The sequence below is a fragment of the Sciurus vulgaris genome, assembly GCF_902686455.1.
Source record: "Sciurus vulgaris genome assembly, chromosome: 8".
In the NCBI taxonomy this organism is placed as follows: domain Eukaryota; kingdom Metazoa; phylum Chordata; class Mammalia; order Rodentia; family Sciuridae; genus Sciurus; species Sciurus vulgaris.
Genome location: NC_136468.1, coordinates 14,097,764 through 14,120,894, shown reverse-complemented (window position 1 = coordinate 14,120,894; position 23,131 = coordinate 14,097,764). Strand labels below are relative to the sequence as shown.

At 38.7% G+C, this 23,131-nt stretch overlaps 1 protein-coding gene and 1 long non-coding RNA gene across 2 annotated transcripts in view; one reads left to right on the top strand and one right to left on the bottom strand.

Moving 5' to 3' along the window:
• The window catches only part of WEE2 (WEE2 oocyte meiosis inhibiting kinase), a 41,361-nt gene extending 23,480 nt beyond the window's left edge, over nucleotides 1–17,881 (top strand). Inside the window, exons 5-14 of the mRNA XM_079150843.1 lie at nucleotides 2,342–2,532; nucleotides 4,499–4,550; nucleotides 7,492–7,664; nucleotides 8,978–9,099; nucleotides 11,820–11,966; nucleotides 12,627–12,734; nucleotides 12,866–12,951; nucleotides 13,762–13,932; nucleotides 15,795–15,937; nucleotides 17,491–17,881. Of these exons, the coding sequence (XP_079006969.1) occupies nucleotides 2,342–2,532; nucleotides 4,499–4,550; nucleotides 7,492–7,664; nucleotides 8,978–9,099; nucleotides 11,820–11,966; nucleotides 12,627–12,734; nucleotides 12,866–12,951; nucleotides 13,762–13,932; nucleotides 15,795–15,937; nucleotides 17,491–17,653 (1,356 nt within the window). The 3' untranslated portion in view covers nucleotides 17,654–17,881. The remainder of the gene's footprint in view (nucleotides 1–2,341; nucleotides 2,533–4,498; nucleotides 4,551–7,491; nucleotides 7,665–8,977; nucleotides 9,100–11,819; nucleotides 11,967–12,626; nucleotides 12,735–12,865; nucleotides 12,952–13,761; nucleotides 13,933–15,794; nucleotides 15,938–17,490) is intronic.
• On the bottom strand, nucleotides 6,550–21,924 carry LOC306667957. Its single transcript, XR_013765688.1, has 3 exons — nucleotides 21,858–21,924; nucleotides 13,740–13,939; nucleotides 6,550–7,217 (listed from the first exon to the last, which is right to left on the bottom strand). It is a non-coding gene; the product is annotated as an uncharacterized lncRNA (long non-coding RNA).
• Between the last annotated feature and the right edge of the window lie 1,207 nt (nucleotides 21,925–23,131).

The window sequence follows — 23,131 nt, the reverse complement described above, 5'->3', positions numbered from 1 at the left end:
ATAGGCTTGCTGACTCACCCGCTCTGTATAACCCCAGTTACGTATTTAATGGTGGAAATGAAGGAGAGTTTAAAGCTACCATAAAACAGCTTGCCACTGGTCTTCTCAAAATCACTGGTGCTAGTAACTATTTGGTATTGGCCACAAATAAGACAGGGGTGGGGGAACTGAAGCATACTGGAAATAGAAATTCTGAGATCTAGAGCCAATCTGTGCACTACATGTGAGAAAATCAAGGTCCCAATAGACAAAGTTGCTTATAGCTCAGTCAGTGGCAGAGACAGGACTAGATACCTCATCTTTTGGACTTAGTTCATTGTTATTTCCATCATTCCAGCTGACTGCATTTTGGGGGGAAATTATTTACTATTTCCTAATACAAGAACATTCACATGCACGGTTTGAGCATACTCATGGCCTTCTATTCTCCCCAGCAGGAACTCCTCCCTCCACTCAGCCTAGTGAAGTGCAGGCTCTTCTGTAATGTCAGCGCAGAGAAGTAACTTTTTGATATTTCTTTAAAAACTGGGGATGGCAAATAAGCAGTGATTGCTAGCAGTATGTTCCTTTATTCTTGCTGTAATTGGTCTCCTATTACATCACTCATGTTATCACAAGCAGGGCTGCTTCTCATAGACTCGGGAGCCATGGTGTGTGATCCCTAGAATGGGTATTAGTTCTGCTTCCTGCTGGCTCAGCTTGAGGCACTTAAGGTCATTATAATAACATCTGTAATCCTGCTTGCAGGACAGCCACTGTCAGCAGGTCTCTTTAGTGCCTGCTGAGTTTGCATAGCATGTCTATCAGGGAATACTAAACTTCTTGTCTGAATGGCAGACAAAATATGTTTAGGGAGCTATCAGCAGACTTTTCAATGGTCTCAGTACCAATCAATCATTCATTTTTTGAGAACTCACTGTGGGTAGGGAGAAAGTCTTTGCCCTCAAAAAGCTTACAATCTAGCAGGAGAGAGGAGGTAGGCAGGGGGAGAGGGAGAGAAAGAAGAAGTAGAAAAAGGAGGAGGAAGGTAAAAAGACTTTATGTGCTTCACGAGTGGTCAGAGTTCTTTGGACAGATTGTCAGTAGGGTGATTTGGAAAGAAAGGTGAAGGAAGCATGAGAAGGGCGATGAAAGTTGGCACAGGTTTGGTGTGTGGAGAACTGGCTCAGAGTGGCTTGAGGAGGACTGTGTGGGAAGGGCAACGTGGCATGGCACCATATTTCATTCATTTGATCATCTGCCACTTAACACCTCAATGTGTTAGCAGAGCTTCTGTTGGAAAAAACCCATTTACTGTCTTCTCTTCAAAAAGTGCCCCCCAAATAAATAGTGAAACAACAGTTCAAATTCAGATCACGTGTGCTCGAGGAATGGTAGGGCATGAAGAGAATTAGCAAGTGAGCTTCAAAATATCAGGGAAGACTTTCCAAAGGAAATAATGTTTGAGAAAAGTTTTAAAGAATGATTTGGAGTTATCCAAGCAGAGACTAGAGCATGAAGGGAAGCTGGAAATGCAACTGCAAAAGTACATACTCTATTTAAAAAAACAGTTGGATCAGGACCGGCAGAGAGGAGTCCAGGTGACGATAATTGGTAATGCTATGCTGAAACTCAAGGCTATGGAGGAAAGAAGGGTTGCCTTCCTTCAGTTTTGCCCAAGGAACAGAACCAGAAATCATGTGAAATTGACTTTAGTTTTCTATAAGGAATTCCTAGAAGAATTACCTACAGATAGAAAAGCATCTTTAGGAGGTGTCAGGGTTGCTGTGGCTACATGTATTGACCCCTAGCTGACAACTACCCGATTTGAATGCTCAAGAAGAGACAGAAGTATCAGGAGACTAATTGTGCCAACTGGGCCTTTCCCAGTCTTGAAATGCTGTAATGTTGTCTGTGTGGGAAGTTTCCTTCTCTTTTTACCTTCTCCAGAAGTCTAGGAGCTACCCCCAGTTTTCCCTTATCGCCCTTAATCATCCACACAGCTGTTTTCTATAGAATCATTTTTATTTGTCTAAATGTCCTCATTTTTAAAAATTGGAGGTAGGATTAGAATTGGTGGGTTTCACAGATAGCTAACAGAATTTCCCAGGGCACAATGGTGGAGTTTAACCCAAGTACAGATTCCTGTGTTGACGTCATGAATCAGAATATTTAGGGAGAGAGACTGGGATTCTGTATTTTTCATAAGAGCACCAGTTATTATGCAACTAGTTTGCTTTAAGGTCCTTTTAGCAATAACACTCTTTTATTCAAATATTAGATAGCTAACTGATATGGAGGTTTCATTTGTTTATTTTTTAACTAACCCAATTTTGCCTTGCCTTTGGTCATCCTCATTTAGGGCCTGGTGAGCCAGCCAGAGATTTCTTCAGCAGGGAAGTTTCCCTCCCGAAGCTCTAAGCATTTGAGACACACGCCTGTTCCCCTCATGGATGAGACAACCTCACTGGCTCTGGTTAATATTAATCCATTCACCCCAGAGTCCTATAGAAAATCATTCCTCCAAGGCAAGAGGAAGACCCGAGGAGATGTGTAAGTGCATAGTCAAGGGGTAAGGAGAAAGAGAAAGTAAGATTAGGAATAAGAACTCTATTGGACTGAAGTTGAAATAATGTTTACATGTCTTCCCTAAGGGTTGATGTTTTCACAGGGTTTCTAGCATCTTTCCGTTCCAATACTATTGATGACTTCTCTGTAAAATAGCAGAGAAGAGTAATTAATAGATCTCTGACTTCAGTTAGAAAGTTGAATGGGCTAAGGACGGCATTCAAGAGGTCTCATTTGGTAACTATGGGGCTAGCAGATGGGAATGGTATTGTTCACCCTGCAAACAGTATATTGCTACTTTAAGTCTACACAGGTGACTGGTGATGAGAACTCCATAGAACAAGGATATGAACTTCTCTGTAGGTGATGGAAGACTGATTCAAGAGAAAAAGATAGTGTCACTTTCAGAAGTGCTAAAATGAATGGAAAGCCAAATTGCCCTATTGCACAAAGGCCATGGAATGGTAGAAATCATCCAAATAAGGATTGTGCATGTTACTCAGAGACATTACCATTATTTCTTTTTTCTTAAGAATGGAAGCACCTATGTAATGGGGGTAGTTATTCATGTTCATAAGTACCCAGCAAAATAAATGCGTAGCAGACAATCTAAACTTTGCAGAGCATTAAATATACCATGATGAGTTATTTCTTTGGAATCAATGAGTATATATTATGAAGATTTGTGGCATGTATAGGTTTTTTCAAAACTCTCTCCCAAATCTTAAGTAAAGAGAACTTCAGCATAAGTATATCTAGTCTACTTTGGTTACCAAGAATTCTATTGGTTTTAGCTCTTTAGGAATCTTTGTATGTCATTGAAATCAGTGGCTCTACTTCTCACTGAAGCAAGCAGGAAAAGACAACTAACTTGAATTTCTGGCAATGAAAGTGGTGATACTATAGTAATATTCTTAGTGTTTCCAGAGGATATTTTTCTCTTATTTATTTCTTTGTTGTTTTATATAAATGCCATTCACGAATGTCAGAATGTAGTCCTAAATTTATGTCACAAAAGTTCACCAATTTATTTCCATGAATGTAGTGTCCTCTACTTGCAATCTCTATTCTGAACTTCTCCAGAAGAAAAATCTAGCTAGCTGATCTGTAAGATGAATTTTACCTAAAGATCCAGAATATAGCCATCCATTGTAAGAAAGGATGTTAATCAGTGATTTCCACTTATTGAAGAATAACTCAAGACATCTTAGACAAATCTGTACTTCTGTTATATATACAGTCTATGTGTGAACCAATTGAAATCCAGGTTCCAGAAGAAGTGGGTGTTGGAAGGAAAGTGTAGTGTAGCAGTGAAGAGCAAATGCTTTGGGATCAGACTTGACTTCAATTCCCAGTTCCATTACTTACTCGTTGTGTAACCTGGAGGTTTTTTTTTTAGCTCTGTCTTGGTTAGCTTATTGGGGATGATAATGCCCACTTGGAGTTTCACAGATGTTCTGTGCTCTCCCTTGCCTCTAATTCTTAGCACATGGTGTTCTACTTGCCGAGAACTCCCACTTGTTTTCCTAAGCCGGGTCCCACTCATTCTTGGAATCTTAGCTTACATATCCTCCTTTGAGAAAGCTATTTACTCTTGAAATATTTAACTGGATGCTGTCCACAGTATCCATTGATGCTTTGTTGTTGTTGTTTTTAATATTTTAGTTTTAGATGGACACAAGACCTTTATTTATTTATTTATTTTTATGTGGTCCTAAGGATCGAATTCAGTGCTACCACTGAGCTACAACCCCAGCCCTGATTCTTTGTTCTTATCCTTTCCTATGCTCTCCTACTGAAACTTCCTGGTTAGCCTTCCTTCAGACGGAAATTAAAGAAGGGAAGAAACCGTCCTACAGCATAGAACCTAGAACCCAGCCCAATACCAGGCTAAATCAGTGCATTAATCATACATAAGCATACCTTGATATAACTTCCATTTTCTTCTTAGTGAGGAAGCTGACGCAGAGGAAGGCAGATTAGAACAAGGGCTGCCTGCCAAGGTGAGCATGATTCTTTGGCCTGGCTGTCACCACACAAGCTTTTCTTCTCTCTCCTTCGTCCCTCTGTCTCATCTTTCCTCTTCCCTCCCGTTTTGCCCTTTCCCCTCTCCCTCCTACTCTTTTCCTTACCACTCTCTTCCTTGCCCTTCACCCTCCCATCTCTCTCCTTCCTCCCCTATCCCACCCACCTGTCCTCCTCTCCTGGTACCCACCTCTTTACCTTTCCACCTCCTTCTCTTTTCCTCCCCCCTCCCTTATCCTGCTCCCCTCCTCCTTGGGCTTGGGTTTACCCTTTCCTTTTTTCTTCCTCCTCTTGATCATCTTCCTCCCTCATCCCCAGTCTTTAATTGTATATTAATGGGGTATAGAAATGACAGAAAAATCAAGACATTTTTGGTTGCCAAATGGAAAAACAGAATGAAGAAAAATGGTATAGAGCCAGAGGTTTGTATGTAAAATTTTAGCATGTGTTAAGTGGGGGTGTGTGTGCTGGAGATGGACCTTCAGGCATGCTAGAAAAGCTCTCTGCCAGTGAACTTTCTCTCTGAATTATATCCCCAGTCCAAATTTTAGCTCCTAAATGTGTCCCTATGTATTGATTTTTATGTTTGCAGTCTTCCATGTAGTATTCCTCATCTGGTAATCTAACCTAAGAAATTAATACTCTAAATATTACCCCAGAAATGTACCTTACATCTTAATTGTAATAGCAAAAGGGCGTTACTAAATGCCCAATAAAAGAAGAATGACTAAATTTATACAATATTAAGTCAATAAAAATTAAATTGCAATTAAGATGTTTATCATGTTCAAAAACATGGGTCAGTTCAATGTTCAGTGTATAAAAACACTCAAAAAATTTATGTGGAATGATCACAACTACAGGCTACATATTCATCACAGAGAATTAGATGGCTCTGTTATTTCATGGTCCTTGAATAGTGGAAACTTGATGGTTTTTCCTTCTAATTTCTAAAGTTTTCTGCAACAAATTTTATCTGTTGCATAAAGGAGTTGATATTTTAAAACATCACCGAAACCATCGTGGAGAAGGCGGCCATGGGCACATGCTTCCTTTTTTAAGCAGATGTTTCTGACTCATGTCTTCACTACTCTTGGTTTTATTCTTATAAGGCATCTCCTGGCTTCAGATAGAAATGTCAAAAATATTCATCAAACAATTCGTATATGAACATTGTATTTAGATCCAATAAAGAATAAAATCTGTAAGAAAGTCACTTCCTAAGAGGAACTAACAGCTTTGAAATTTCAAAACAATCTATACACAAATGTGAAGGTACAAGGTGTGTATATTTGTTTGTATACATGTGTGATGCATCTATACATACACATATATTTAAAACCTCTGTGAAGGGTTAGAGAAAGACATAGGAAGCAAGTCCAGCAGAAAACAGTGTATGAAAATAATTCTGGGCAAAGGAATAAGTAACTTTTAATGCTCTGAAGGTGGAAGAGGTTATGTGTGAGAGGGTGGGGTTGGAGTGAGTGGGGTGTTGCAAGGGTGGTGAGCTGGCAGATTTGGTATCTGAGATGAAGGTGGTAAGGTAGTGTGCACCTGGTGGAAGGCCTTCAGGTCTCTTGTTAGACATTTAAATTTCTCATGGGAAATGATTAGGTGTCAGATTTTGTGGTATCATTTTGAAAAAAATCTTACTATTAAAGGAGTTGAGAGGGATAATAGCTATAGTAAATTCAGATGTGGAGGAAATGTCTTGAGATTGGCTAAGGGCAATGTAAATTAGAGATCATGCTGATGAAGACTGGTTAGAATTGGATGTTAAAATGAATGAGTAAGAATCAATTTTTATTCTTATTTATTTTTGATATCAGGGATTGAACCCAGGGCACTTAATCACCGAGCCACACCCCCAGCCCTTTTAAATTTTTTTTTTTTTTTTTTTTTTAATTTTAAGACAGGGTCTCACTAAGTTGCTTAGGGCTAAGTTGCTAGGCTAGCTTTGAACTTCCAATCCTCCTGGCTCAACCTCCTAAACCACCACTGGGATTATAGGTGTGTACCCCAGCATCTGGCTAAGAGTTCAGACTTTTTAAACTGCTAAAGTTAGAAGACGAAAATTCTTGCTAATTGGGAAATTGGGAAAAGATGACTTTGGTAGACAAATCAAGTTCATGTAAATTTATGGAGATGTTGATCATAATAGTTTACTGAAAATTTCCTATATGCTGGGCATTATACTAAGTTATATATCTTATTACATACGATATGTGTAACAAGATATTATATATTCTCATGTAATATTTAAAGGTACCTAAGAAGTTGGTGCTATCATCTTCATCTTACAGATGAGAAAACTGATAAAGGAATTCAATTATTTGCCTGAAGTTATTTATTAGGTGGGAAATGAGGGATGTCATAGTTGGCCAGAAGGGGGAGGGTTTGCTTTGCTTGAGCACATATTCTGAACTAATCAAGCAGACAATCCTGTTCTTCAGGCCAAGATTTTTGAGAAAATAAATTGAAACAAGAAAGCTTATTCAATTCAAGATGGAAATATTAGCTTGAGGACTGAGATATGTAGAGAAGAGATTCAAAGGGAAGTTTTGTTTTTGTTTTGATCTTCCTTCAGCTGGGTAGTAGTGAGGACAGTAGTGCTGGGTGTGACAAGATGTGTTCTCGGTAGGAACCTATAGAAAAGAATAATATGACCAGGTAGAAGAAACACTATTAAAGAATCATAAGAAATGTCAGTACAGAGTTGTATGGATGTTTACAAAGAAAAGAAGGTAGTCGTTGGGGGGTTCTTGCCACTGTGAATAGTGACACAAATAGAATCCACTGCATTTGTCTCAAGTCTTTTTCAAAACCTGAAGAACTTAAGAATGTAATATGATCCATTTTTACTGCTCAAAATATGTTGGAAAGAATTATTCTAATTCTATTTTTATTAAAATATTTTAGAAAAGTGTTCTACGAGAAACTAACATGGCTTCCCGCTATGAAAAGGAATTCTTGGAGGTAGAAAAAATCGGGGTTGGGGAATTTGGTACGGTCTACAAGTGCATTAAGAGGCTGGATGGATGTGTTTATGCAATAAAGCGCTCTACGAAACCTTTTACAGGATTGTCAAATGAGTAAGTACCTTTGAAATATACAAGCAGTGCAAACTTGGATTTGTAGAGCTGTTTCTTTTCAGATATTTTAAATGCTAGCACTGATATGATGAAAAACACACCAGATTCTTCTTTGTCATTTTAAAATTCTCCTCCCCCTGTATATGTCATTTCATGTTCATTACCTTCTTGAGTTTTTCAGATCACTTTTTCCAGAGAAAAGTTCCTAAAATACAACATGATAATTTCAAATTCTGTTGGTTTTTTTTTTTTTTTTTTTTTTTTTTTTTTCCAAATGTCTTGGCTTTTACTTTCTAATAGTGGTCTTACTTTTTTTTTTTTTTTTAATGAATAGATTTGTGGAAGGATCTTCTGATACTTGGTTAGTTCATCAGAAATACCGCTAAGTAAAAAATTACCCTTGACTCACCAAGTTAACTCTATTTTGCATTAACAGTGAATTCATTGGTCAAGTTTCAGAGACTACATGCAAGGAAAAAGTATTTACAGAAGTTTACATTTCATTCTCAGAGCTAATTTATAAAAATGTATTCCTTGGTTACAAGGAAAACAAATATTTTCATATTCAACCAATACATTTTATGAATAACTTGAATATAATACCATGCTGAGTCTGAAATTTTTTTCTTTTTTCTTTTTTTTGGGGGTGCTGGGGATCGAACCCAGGGCCTTGTGCTTACAGGGCAAGCACTCTACCGACTGAGCTATCTCCCCAGCGCCCATTTCATATTTAAATTCATCAAGTACTATATTTTGCTTTCCTTGTGTTGGGCTATCCTATTGCATAACAAATCTCTCTCACCAAGACTCTCTGTGACTATATCATGTTGACTGAGTTTAATATTGACTCTAATGACAATCTAGCCTTACAGAGAAGATAGAGACCCATCACAATATCCACCATCAAGGGTATGGTGACCTTCTTGTTAAGCCCTTGAAGTTTTTATATTGTGATAAAGTAAAATTAAGACCTGATACTATTATTGAGACAGTAATCACTTAAGACTCCTCTTTACATATGCCATGTTCAGTCTAATAATAGAGGACCTTGGTACCAGGTTGGCCAAGGTCCTGGTTTTAGGTCTACCACTACCACTTTGACTTTGGACCAGTTGCTTACTTTCTAGAGACTTCATTCTTTCCACTGTATCTTACCAAGTAGCTATGAAGATTAGATGAGACAAAATAATAAGCATGCATTAAGCACCCAGCAAATGTTCTGCCATTGTTAATGCCTCATATTTTGCCTTTAAAAACTTCCTAATGTACAAATTATCTTGATTAATTTTTCTTAATGCTTTTCTGTCTCTTAGGAATTTGACTTTGCATGAGGTTTATGCTCACGCAGTGCTTGGGCATCACCCTCATGTGGTACGTTACTATTCCTCATGGGCAGAAGACGACCATGTGATCATTCAGAATGAATATTGCAATGGTAAGTATGTGGACTAATATCTATGGAGAGGGTATGAGTCTTGTAAATCTTCAGAAATAAACTCAGACTCCTCAAAGTTTATGCTAAGTATAGCAGAGACATACCTAAAATGTTGGTACCATAATCTTGCTTAGAATCAGAAAGCTGAGAAAATAGTTGAGCTGAGAAGGAATTTGCAGAAGCATATATATGTCTTTCAGAACTTTTATGCAGTTGATACACAGGAGACATCATTCACGTTACACTTTATTTACACTGAGAGAAAATGTTTAGCCCAGTATTTAAATGGTAAATAATTCTTCTACCTTTTTTTTTTAGTTATCCTGAAAGATAAAAGCCATCCCACTTTGGGGAGGTTGTGGTGAAGTTTCTTCACAATGCCCTATTTTGTTATAACTTTTGAGTAATTTTCAAGTGGATTCTTAAGTTGTAATAGTTAATGCTTCTGACTTTTGAGATTTAGTGTTCTCAGAATTAGGGCATGGGGTGAGACACTGGGACCAGACTTGGTGACTTCAGATATATTATACTAGGTTCTTCAGGATTACACATGCATAGTAACTTGTAACACATTTTTCTGGGCTACTTTGATAATAAAGAGTAGTTTTTTGACTTAACATATTTCTAGTCTGTGGTTAAGAGGTTGACATACAGCAGTTATGGGTTGTTGGCCTTGGAAATATTTGTCATCAAAATGTTCAGTGGTGAAGTGCTACAAATTGAATAAAAGCTTGGCCTCATTTTAAGAGTAGAAATCCATATTCTGGCCACAGTACTATTTGAAAACCACATTCCTCTCCTCCATGGCACCTTCCCTGAGTTTCTTTAATAGTGTAACCTGTCTTTTAGCAATTTTAGTAACCACTACATGGCCCTGAGTATATATGTCCAGCCTGGCCTTTCAGGATAGCGATCAGTATAAAACTTCATCATTATATGAATAAATAAGTAGGCAAGTAAGTAATATTATGAAATGCTAGAAAATGGTACACACATCCTGCAAAATAATTATTTGGCATTTCTCTCATTTTCTTAAAATTTCCTTATAGCCTTACCTGCGACCTTTGTGGCCTTTTAACTCACCCCAAATCTCTCTTCTAATAGTCTGTCTGGAGGAACTGATGGATCCTTTCCTTATGCTTCTGACTGAAAGGTCAACACTTTCCTCAATTAACTTCTCTTCCTAATTGCCCCTTATGGAGATCTGGGTTCCCTGTTTTTTTCTCTCTCTTTCTATAATGAAGATTAGTTTTATTTGTGACTTTTTTTCTATTAAAACACAGATATTATCAAATAGCAAAGTTAATCAATACAACAAAAATGCTTTATAACCTGAATTGGGAACAGTATAAAGCCTTCAAAATTTAAAGAGAGAGAGAGATTATTACTATTAAAAATCATCTTTTAATTTCAGCTTTTGTGTACCTTCTATGGGTTTGACACTGCATTGAGCCGTAGGTAGAGAAATACTCAAGGTGCTTTGCTGCACTCATTCTTTTAGAATGACTATACAAGAGACAATGCAAAACTTGCTGGTACAACTTCAGATAAACAAGTAGAGAAGATGAATGTGACAGGGTGCTGGAAGGGGCCTGTATTTTAGGGTCATCACCTCATAACCCCATCTACAAACTGTCTCAGAGTGACTTCATTTTTAGACAAAAATCCAAAACATTCTTTGCTTTTTCTTTCTCAGTGATAACTCATCTGTAATACATAAATTCTTTTCTAAGAACCAGAGAGAAGAAAAAAACCTATACTATGATCCTCTTTGTGTTTCTGAAAGAAGCTGAATTCTTCCTTTTGAACTTATTTTAGCATGACAGATGAGTCTTTACATTTAATTTTATATAGCATACTTCTAAACACACATTTCCTGTATTACCATCTGATACATATTTGACTGGTAGAGTTACAGGCTTTGTAACTGCCAAGGGAAGCCAGGACCCTGTAATTTGAAGAACCTGCCAGTAAATGCTAATTAATGAATTAAAGTGCTCAGAAGCATTCTAATCCCTTAGGATGGGTGTCCAAGATCAAGCAGTCATTTGAATCCAAGCCTTATTTTTTATTGATGACAATGATGAATCAAGATAGTCTACAGCTGATGTACAAATACTGTAGTTCAAATAGGATTCAGATATATATAAAGTTTTAAATTTTTTCATGGGTCAGCAATCATTAAGTTTTCTCATTTTATGATATATTTTTAGAATCAGAATCCATTACATTAAAATTGTTAGCCTGACACTGACATGGAACTAATAATCAATACTGATGACATCTATATGACTTTGCCTGATTGACCTTCTGGTTAATAATTAGGTAAAACTTTTCTTTTTCTTTTTTTTGGTACTGAGAATTGAACCAAGGAGCACTACCACTGAGCTACATCCACAGCCCTTTTTATTTTTTACTTTCAGACAGGGTCTTACTAAGTTTCCAAGGCTGGCTTTGAACTTGCCTCAGTCTCTCAAGTTGCTGGGATTACAGGCAAGTGCCACAGCACCTGACTTCTTTTCCTCTTGAAAAGCTCTAACTCTTCTTTCCAACATCTCTATAGTATAGACATAGGGTAGATAATATTATGCTTCACAATGACATTAAAGTAATCCAAACCTGTTGAACTGAAATCAGTCATGGAATTTATTGAGTATTTACTATGCTTTCATCTTTAAGACTCATACCTATTTTCTCTTTCTCTGTTATTTCTTTCCTAGGCGGGAGTTTGCAAGCTGCTATATCTGAAAACACCAAGTCTGGTAATCATTTCCAAGAACCGAAACTCAAAGACATTCTTCTACAGATTTCCTTGGGGCTTAAGTACATCCACAACTCTGGCATGGTACACCTGGACATCAAACCTAGTCAGTATGGTTCTTCCTGTTTTCATACCATATTTTGTTCTTTTCATATCATCATCAAAATTTTGTGTCTGTATCAAAGGCTCTTGACTATCAAGTGTCAAAGATAGTGTTGGCTAGGAGAATGCCTTCCATCTGTTTCCCCTAAAAATGTTCAGTTAAATACTTCAACCATTTCCCACTTGGGCTTAGGGAACAGAAAGGGAAAAAACTCCTATATCATGAAGGTAAACTATAAAATAGATATTTAATTTACTACATAAGTGACAGTGCGTGGCTATATTCTGATCGTGTTTATAACTACTGTTGCACTTTTTATAACTCACTGATCAAAATGAGCAGAAATGAATGGCTTTATCACTCACTAATGTGAAACCTGTGGACAAGTTACTACTTTTGTATGGTTGAGACAATGGTATATTGCCATCAGTCTCTTCAGAGAATGGGAAGTATATGAGGATGGTTTAACCTGAATAGGCAGTATCAATCACTGTTCATCCCAATGTGATTTGAGAGAGCTCATAGAAAAAAAGAAAGCTGGGTAGTCTTGCTACATCCACCCAGAAGAAGAAAAGAAGGCAGCTAAAATGTCCAATTGAGAAAAGAATCTTTGGGATGCAGAGCTCAGGAACCATTACTTAATGTCTATTCTGCATTTTTCAGGTAACATCTTCATTTGCCATAAAATGCAAAGTGACTCTCCTGGAGTTCCAGAAGAGGTTGAAAATGAAGCCGATTGGTTTCTCTCTGCCAGTGTGATATATAAAATTGGTGAGTCTGCCTTGTAGCCCTACCAGTATACTATTATTCTATAAAATTTATACTGATGACTCCACTTATTCTGGTTCTAAGAAAGACATACTTTTAAAGAGCTCTATTTCTTGTTTCTTTATATTTTATAGGTGACCTGGGTCATGTGACATCAATAAGCAAACCTAAAGTAGAAGAAGGAGATATTCGCTTCCTGGCTAATGAAATTTTGCAAGAGGTAGCGATTAGAGGGATAGAAAGTATTTATTTTGTTTTATTTTTTGAGACAGGGCCTTACTATGTTATCCAGGGTGGCCTTACACTGCAACTCTCCTGCTTTAGCTTCCTGAGTAGCTGGGACTATTGGCATGGAGGGTGTTTTGTAATCCATTGAACTTGACTCTCAAATTAGGGCTCAGTGCAAAAAATGAAGAGCATATATCTAAAATTTAAACATATTGTATCTCCTTTCCATTGAGAATGGAAACCAAAGAGGGGAGAAATTCTCCCCCAAAACATGGGGAAACTGGCTCAATCAAGGATAAATAAATAATCACTGTTCTTTCTGCAGAATTCCTGACCTGTCTGGAAGGAAGCCTCCTCCTTAGGCTCATGTTGGTCTAGCCAGTCCATTTTTAACCTGTTGTTATTCCTCTGATAGCATCACTAAAATGACCTTTACCATTGCCCATCTTCTAGGATGTCTGTGGAGTCTGACCTAGAAAGGATATAACTTCCTCCTGGGTGATAATATGGAAGAAAATGAGTCTTTCCTTCCTGTGATTGGCTAATCTATGTGCCAAGCCACCTTAAGTCTTGCAGGGCCAAATGGCTCTAAGATTATTCCTTGGACTGTGGGGGGCACAGCAGTGTTAAAAGGTATATTTGTGTTCCTTCTAGCTTCTTAGAAATAAACCACTAACTATAGTAAATGTGGCTTGGCCGGTAAACACTATGTACTCAAATGAACCTCTTCTACCAGTTGCATTTTAGTCTAGACTCACTGCACTTGGCAAAGGAACTCACCTTCCCGTCTTCTGTTTTGCAGGATTATGAACACCTTCCCAAAGCAGACGTGTTCGCATTGGGATTAACTATCGCAGTGGCTGCAGGAGCGGAGGCACTGCCCACCAATGGCAGCGCCTGGCATCATATTCGCAAGGGCAACTTTCCAGATGTTCCTCAGGAGCTCTCAGAAGACTTTCACAATTTGCTCAAGGTGACATCTCTCATGAGATAAAGAAGACAACGCGTCTGTGGTTTTAAAATGTGATGGCAAGTGGTGGTGTAGGGGTTGGGAAATGGATCTGTTCTGTTGGTAGTGCCATTAACAGAAGGGAAAAGGAACCAACTGGGAAGGCCAGAAAAAGATACACAGGACAGATTGAAAGCTTCTCAAGGAAAACTGGAAGACATCATGAAATCTTTCATGTTATAGTTTTAAAATCCTGTTATGAACCTTTTTTTTCCACTTGCTTTTCCCAATAATCCTGTAAAACGGGCAGGTGGCACCTCCTCCTGCATTGGAGGAAACCCAAAGCTCTAAGTATGTTTGTGTCTTACATTCACAGTCAATAAGTAGTTAACTTGAAAATCAAACCTGGTCTTTTCTCTCCCTCTTCTGGGCTTTAACTATTGGCAATTGTAACAGTGATGATGTTACTGAAAGAATGAGTTTCAAGTGTATATAAAAAAGTATAAGTCACTGTTGATAATCAAAAGTACCACCAATTATTTGAGCTATTGGAGAAAAGGCATAATGTCAATTCAAAAATCTGTATGTTCCTTGTACCAAATAACACCTGAGTAGGTGCAAGGACAGCAAAAGGACGATATGTCGAAATAGAGATACAAAAAACACTGACAAGCTTAGAATCATACCAAGAAAACAAAATATATATGATTAACTTCATGGCTTAGCAAACAGGACTGGTTAGGATCCCTAAAATAGGCTTAGAAACATCTACTCCCTTTGAGATTATATGAGTTTCACAGTTTACCTGCGGTCTTCAAATGTAGTTACAGACCTGTTCTTCTAACTTCCTTTGTTATCCTGAAAGGAGGCAAACCTTTTCTGACAGGGATCTCTTGTTCATAGTCTAACCTGTTATTATATGTAAACTGCTCTTATATTTAATTGATTTACTGAGTACCTAAATGCTGACCCTGTGCTAAGCAATACTGTACAAAGCTGAACACAGTGGTATATATCTGTAATCTCAGTAACTCAGGAGGCTGAGGCAGGAGGATTGCAAGTTTGAGGCTAGTCTCAGCAACTTAGTGAGACCCTATCTCAAAATAAAAAATAAAAAGGGCTAGGGACAGCTCTAAAATAGCTCAGTGGCAGAGTGCCCTGGGTTCAATCCCCAGTATCAGAAAATCAAACAAAGCCAAAACCAAAGCTGTAGATGAATGTTAATTTTGTTAATTCATTTAATTCTCACTGTAGTCCCAGAAGGAGCATCCTGTTATCCCACATTTCAGGTAAGGGAAATTGAGCTTCAGTAAAGTTTACAAAGTAAACAGCAAAGCTGCCTCAAAAACTTCCCCAAGTGGGACAATCAGTGTTGTCTTCATTATATGACACTACTGATATATACAAATTAAGTATTTTCTATCATATTCAAATCCTCTTAGGTTGTAGACATATCTACCTGGAGATATAAGGAATAGTGTTGAAGTGGTTCTTTATTACATGATAAAGGAGCATGTATTAAGATTAGGCAGAACCAAAAATTGGGTAAACTGGGTTTTGGTCTTGGCTCTTCCTAGTGAACTAGTCATTTGGACTTGGAATAGTCATTTTTTATGTAGCACCTCAGCCTTTTCCATTTTAGAATATGGTATTAGACTAGTTAATCAGCCTGCCTTCTTTAAAATATAATTAGTCAGGTCAAAGGTGTGGACAATTCTTCTGTCCAAGGTGGAGCTAAGTTTTCATTTATTCCTCTTTCCCTCTACACAAAAGAAAAGCAGGGTTTCACAAATCCACCAACATAAGCGGGGTTGGAGTTGGCTTGAGTGGGGAGATTTTCCCAATAGTGAAGCTTCTGTGTCTTCCTTTTGACCTTACTTTGTCAGAAAATGATCCACCCTGAGCCAGCAGAGAGACCTTCTGCAGCAGCTCTGGCCAGAAATCGAGTTCTTCGGCCTTCCCTGGGGAAAACAGAGGAGCTCCAGAAGCAGCTGAACTTGGAAAAGTCCAAGATAGCCATACTGGAAAGGTAGATTTTTTGGATGTTGGAGTCAAGAATAAATCTTGACTACTCACAATTGTGTGACCAGGCTGATGTGCTTCTATGGATTTATATTTACACATATTGTACATTATAATACATAGGCCCCTGTCCACAAGGGGACTGGCAGCATGAGGCCCTTTACATCATGGGACTGGGCAGCCCTGTGACTAGTTGGCTTGAGAGAAAATTCCAGATAATACAAAGGAAGCAAGAGGGAGGAATACAAGGAAGTACCACTGGTAAAGAAAACTTGGGATTCTGAGGGAGAGCAGGTATCTAAGTAACTTAGATGACTTATCTAAGCACCTAACCTTGGTTAATATGAGTAGAGACCTATTTGAGAAGCCCACTAAGCTTCAGGGATAGGCAGGCAGATGAACCATCCTGGTACATGTTTAGAGGAAGAGAGAGTTTTCTGAACAAAGAAAGCAATTCAATTGCTTATTTGTGTAGGCTTGTATTCTTTTATTAACCCATTCCTTCATTAAACAAATGGGAATTAATTAGATGCGGGAAGGTTGGGGAAAAGGTAAGGTTGGGGGAGAGGTCAGACAGTGTGTTTGAGCAGTGTTCTGAAGGAATTTTTAAGTGATTCTTATATTGTGCACTATTGAAAATACAAAAGGAAATGAAAAAGGGTCCTTGTCTGAAGTAAGCTTACAAGTCCAACTTCTCTTGGATACAAAGTCCATCTTGGAAAGATTAGTTTGAAAGCTTAAAAAGTCTCTAATATTATTTTTTAGTAGTAAGTTGCAGACTCTGTCTTTAGCCAGGTAATTATTCCATAAAACCACTTAATATTTATCTTGCTCTAGTTTTGAGTTCTATTGTCCCAGTTAATAAAGTACAAAGTATTTCTCCACATATGTTGGTCACGAGAAGGTAAGTGTCTCTTTACAGTGTAGTGTGTATAGTCTGTAAAGCCAGCTCTGGAGCTACGAGTGACTGTCATTAGCCAGCACCAGTGGTGGGCACCCATCACAGAGTTGGGGCAGATGGCTTCTTGAAATTATCTACATCACAGTTTGGCAAACTCATTTGGTAAGGGGATAGAAAGTAAAATTTTTTTTGCTTTGTGGGACATATAATCTCTTCTATAATGACTCAACTCAGTTGGAATGTAAAAACAGCCATGGATTATGACTTTTTATGTGTGTCTAAGCAAATGAGTGTCTGTGTTCTAATAAAACTTTATTTACAAAAACAGTGGCAAACCAGATGTGATCCAGGGGCTGTCATTTATTGACCCTGGTAACTTTCACAAATTTACTGAAGAGTTGTATGCTTAACTTTTTAATTTTAAAGATCACTGATGCCCCAAGGATCTGGGAAGCTGAATCTACCATATGCTATGGCACATATTTCATCTTTTTAAATGACAATCATAACTAAAGGAACTGAACTTTCTATTCTACATATAATGTAGGCTTGTTTCTGTGAAACTGAAATTAAAAGAGAAATTGATGTATTAGTTGTAGTCATAAATACTATCTATAATTAGAGACTAAGTAACCTATGTTTTCCTGCTTTCATTTCAGGGAACTGAGAGAAACTCAGCAGGCCCAGTCTCCTACAGGAGACACCCACCACAGTGACCCTGGGACCTCTGGGGCTCACACAGAATCAAGAAGCAAAAAACGCCTGGTAGGAGGAAAGAGTGCAAAGTCTTCAAGCTTCACCTGTGGGGACTCTTCCCCATAAGAACTCATTTCATACCAGACTGCCTTGTACCACACAGACCCCTGAAACAGATACTGAACATCCAAATCCCCCTGTTACAAGAAGGAAAAATTCACCAATTTGAGTGCCCAAAGACTTCAAAAGCCACCTTCACTTAGTATTTACAGTTAAGATCATAAAGCTACTAAGGGTCTTATCAGCAGTGGTCCCAGGTGTACTGATTGGCAGACATTTTTCTTCCCTGTTATATTCCTAATTCCTCCTATCAATAACTTACTCTCAAATTTTCTGATGAACAATGAGAAAATGGCCTCTAAAGTGGAAGAAAGGAATAACCTTTGGCTTGGCCTATGGACTAAGAAATTTCCAAGGGCCCCAGGGACTCCTGGGATGTACATAGAAAGGAATAATATTTGGCTTTGAGTTGAAGTAACAGCTTACAAAAAATGTTCCTGGAATTCAACAGTGCTTCCCAAGTTATATAATGCTATTCCTAAAAGTGAATTCCCATGCTTTTGAGCAAGCTGTTTTCTGGATGGCGGTATTCTCTGATACTGTATTTGTTAAATTAATGGCCATATTATGTATAATTAGGACATCCCTGAACTGGTTAACTTGTGAAACAAAAACAGGAGGTAGAGGTTCCAGGAAGTTTGATATCACTGCTCTATTTGTCTTAACCATCTTGTGGCTGTTGTAATTGGTTTGGATTTTTCTGGATACCAATAATTTCTCTTGATTTTAGCAGAATTTGGCTTTGCTTCTGTGATTTTAGCATATTTTATCCAAATCCTTTTTCTGTGTACATTTTCATAGGAATTTGTAAATAAAGGTTTTTATCTTTTCCAAAGCCAAATATGGGTAAAGCACTCTTCTTTGTAATATGCAATTAACAAAGAATGAGAAATTTATGTTAGAAAATGGATGATTGAGTGGATGAGAGAATTCAGTTAATTCTAACACATCTTGTTGGTAAGGCCTAGCTTCACAGGTCCCAAAGCTGAGAAATAATGCTGACCATAAAGGTACTGGATAATTTCTATTTGTGTCATGTTAAAGATGATAACATGTTAATAACTTATTGCCTAATTTTCTTTTTTTCCCCCTCATTTTTAGCTCTTTTTTTAAATAAGCTCTCATACAATTCTTCGTCTTGGAATAGCAACTCTTTACATGCAATTACGTGTGGTATAGTTTCTTCTATAGTTATTGCCATTGTTAGTTACTTGTTTTTATCCAAGACTAGTAAATAAAATGGGTTTGGTTTATTGCTTTCCGTTTTCTCAACCCCGTTCCCTTCCTATGTTCCTCGCAATAGGGTATCAGGTCAATCACATTTGTGATTTTAGAAACAGGTACGTTATTAAGTGTATGCAATGTATAGTCCAGAATTCTTTGGTTAAACTGGTATTAAGTATTGACAGCTAGCACTACAAGGGTCTCTGACCTTTCCACCAGTGTTCCTCAGAGTCTAACTTTACACCTGAATAGACCTGATGCCAGATTGGTTGCTTTCCTTCTGGCTCTGTGGGTTTCCATGGTAACAGTCATAATAGCCCATAGCTGCATAGATATTGAGTGTGAGAGGAACTGGGTCTTCACTGGGCTTGAGATTTCATCTCTTCCACTCCTTACTTGGCATTTACTCCTTACTTGGGTAAATTGTTTTTGCACCAAGATCATGATATAACTCAATTATAAATATTTCATCAACATTATTGGGCTGATGACATTAAATAAGTTAAATTTTAAAACTTTGGAATATGTTGCTTTTCTAAAAATGTATCCTACACAAATCCTGATACTGACCTGGAGTTGCCATATACAATCTTGAGATTTAGAGAGATAATTTTGTGCACTATTGGTCTAGCTCTAACAAGGGCATTTATCTAAGGTTGGAGAAGGATTATTACTGAAAGACTAATGTTAACCTTCCAACCTGGAAATTAAATCTTTATAATTTCAACTTTGAATTACATAAAAATTTGTCAGGTTAATATTTTTAAAAATCAAAAAGTAGCCACAATAACTCTAAAGTGATGCTAAATTTGCTTTTGAACCACGTTAAAATACATGTTAGTAATCATTTTAGGCAGAAGCATTATCATTTTCCAACAGTTATGAGACTTTAGAAAAACTGACTTAAAAGCAAAGTGAAAACGATTAAAATTTCTAAAAAATGTTTTTTTTAATAGTATCAAAATTTTCCAAAGCTCCCAATTTATGATAAAACATTGCAAACTCTGGTCTCTATCACTAGATGCCCATAGCTGAAATTCTTATTTTTGGGGAAAGAAAGTCAAGACCAAAGGTAACTTTGCAGCTTTGGACATGTATGATATACACTTCTCTTTCTCAAGTCAGTTTTGCAAATAATGAAAGCCCTAATCTGTTACTGTTAGGGATGAAAGCTGAATAAAGCCACAGTGCTACCTGTCACCACACATTATTGGGGCTCGTGGGTGAAGTACAGAAAGTCTACAGTTGTGTGTGTGTGTGTGTGTGTGTGTGTGTGAGAGAGAGAGAGAGAAAAGGAGGAAGAATGCTACGGAAAAGTTTCTGGATTTAATTAAAATGCAAACTAGATTCTTAAAGGGGTTATCTCTAATAATATATTTCAGCCACTCTTCCAGTTTCTTGATCTGTGTGTACGTCTGTCTGTGATCTTCACATTTTAGGTCTATGCTATCCTCCTGGAGTTTTCCTATTTTTCTGTTTCTGTGCTCGAGCCTGTGACCTGAGTCCTTCTATGGCCTGTTCTTGTTTTCTAAGAACTCACAATGACAAGGATGGGAAACCTTATCATTTATATTACAAGATAAACTGCAAAGAAAAGGAAATGGTAGAACAGAGAAAGGAATATTATTTGAGTAGAAAATTTTGAAGAGTCAGGGGAGGATATTTTACATGGTGGGGACAGTGAAAGCAAACCAAAGTCAAGGTGTGTTGGGAAGAAGAATCTATCTGATAATGAAAGATGCTTTAACTCAGGTCCTTCATGACATTATACTGCTTTAAATTGTTGCACATTTTAACATGTGTTTCTTTATAAAGAAGAAAAAAAGCAGCACTTGCAACTTCCTTCAGTTAACAGTCTAAGGAGAATGTGGATTGGTGATTCCTGTCTGAGAGGAAATGTAGATTCTTCCAGACTCTCCCACTCAGATGTTATTTAGAAAGTTTTAAGAGTTGGTCCAAGATTGTCTGTTTTCAATTTGCGTGGTGTTTTCTTTTTGTTTTTCTTTAAACATACTTTCCCATATTTTGTAAATGAATGAGGGAGATATTAGTGGAATAATGAAGAAATAATTTCTAGGGCCAAATGATGATACGGGCAGACGGATGTGGGTGATTAGGGAGGAGATTTAAAGATGATTCCAAAGTTCAAATTGGATACCAATAAAACAAGGAGTTTAAAAAGGGGAAACTGGCTTTGTAGGAAAGGTGAATTTAGTTTTTTCTTTGACTTGAAGTAGAACTGGGTTTTTTTTTTTTTTTGGTACCAGGAATTGAGCCCAGGACACTCGACCACTGAGCGACATCCTCAGGCCTTTTTATATTTTATTTAGAGACAGGGTCTTAGCAAATCAAACTCACAATTTTCCTTCCTCAGCCTCCCAAGTCCGTGGGATTACAAGCATGTGCCACCATGCTTGGCCTGGAAGTAGGATTTTTTAGAGCAAATCATTGGAGGACATCCACGGTAGTAATATAGTGGGTGGGATGTGGTTTTATTAATTCCTGTGCAAGACTTGAAAAGGGTATAATAAAGTATTTCAGGAACTGAACTTTGTAAAGGTGAAAGTAAATGGAGAAAAAAATCTAGCAATATACCAACTAGTGAGAAGACCTTCTGAGTAGATTAAGGAGTAAGTTGGAAACCATGTTAAGTAGGGCAGATTTCTTTCTTAAAAGATAAGACGGCCTGGGGAGGGGGGGGGTGGAAATGCTTGTTAGAACAATTTGGAAGATCCTTTTCTTTCTAAAGTTGGACAGTGCCAAGACCAGGAGGAGAAGGGGCCTAGGGAGGCCCCTGGTTGGCCTGAATTCTGCAATCTGAAGGGCTCCATTATCCTTCTTTTCCACTAGGCTAGGATTATGGTGAATAAGACAAACTTTAAGGAGACTAAGAAATTCAGCAATCAAGATTAAAGATATTTCAGTAATAAAATTTAAAATATTAACACTAATGAAAAAGCCAGGTGTGTTAGTGCTTCTGTAATACCAGATACGTGGAAGGTTGAAGTAGGATGATCACAAGTCCAAGGCCAGCTTCCACAATTTACCTATTGCACATACATAAAAAGGGTCATGGTGTAACTCAGTAGCAATGCACTCCTAGGTTCAATTAAAACACCACCACTATAAAAGCAAAAACTAGTGAAAAAACTCAAAACACCAAAATTTTAAGTAAAGGCAAGATCAGTAAGTTGAAGCTGATTAAGACCATTTAAGATTGTCAATTAAGGAAGTTTCAAGATGGTGGCCTAGAGGGTGGCTGCATTTCATGTTGCTCCAGGACTCAGGATTCAAAAGAGGAGATATTGAGACACTTGGGACCAACTCAAAGCAGCCGGGTGACTCTCACCCGTTGGGAAGGCATCCCGGATGGGCCGGTGGTCCCGGAACGCAGGAAACTTTGTGAAGTAGAGTTGCCGGCGAGACGCCCCTCCCCCCGCTGGAGCAGTGAACTCGGACAACTGGGAGCATCGTAAAGGTGGCCGCTCGGCACAGTGCTGGGACTCGGAGCAACCACTGGGGCTCCGGCGGCTGCCCAGGGGAGGAGTGGCGAGGAGAGCTGTGTGGACTCAGAACACCGGGGCCTGCCCTGAGGAGAAGGAGGAGGAGCGTGGCCGCTTGGATTCGGAGTGACTGCACCAGAGCTACAGGCGGTTGCCAGAGGAGAAGCCGAGCGGCCAGCTGTTTGGACTCAGACCACTTCTGAACCCCGGGGCCTGCCCGGAGGAGTTGGAGGAGGAGGAGGAGGAGGAGGAGCGCAGCGGGTCGTTTGGACTCGCAGTGACTGCATTAGCGCTCCAGGCAGCTGCTCAGAGGAGAAGGCAAGTGGTGAGTTGTTTGGACTTAAAGTGACAGCTCCTGAACACAGGGGGGCTGCCTGGAGGAGAAGCATGGTGGGTCGCTTGGTCTCGAGTGGCCGCACCAGAGCTCCGGGCGGTTGCCCAGAGGACCCGTGCAGCGGGTCACGTGGATTCAGAGCCACTCAGAGCAACCGCTCCTGAATACCCGGGGGGTTATCTGGAGAAGGAGGAGGAACGGGGAGGGTCACTTCAACTCGGAGTGCTTGATTGCCCAGGGCTACGGGTGGTTGGTGGGAGGAGGAGGCACGCAGTGAGTTGCTTGGACTCCTAGTGACCGCACCGGAATACTGGGCGGCTGTCTGGAGGAAGAGGCGTGTGGCGGGTCTCTGGGACTCAGAGCGATTGTACGGGGCCCCAGGTGGCTGCTCAGAGGAGGGGCCGCATAGCCAGGCGATTAGGT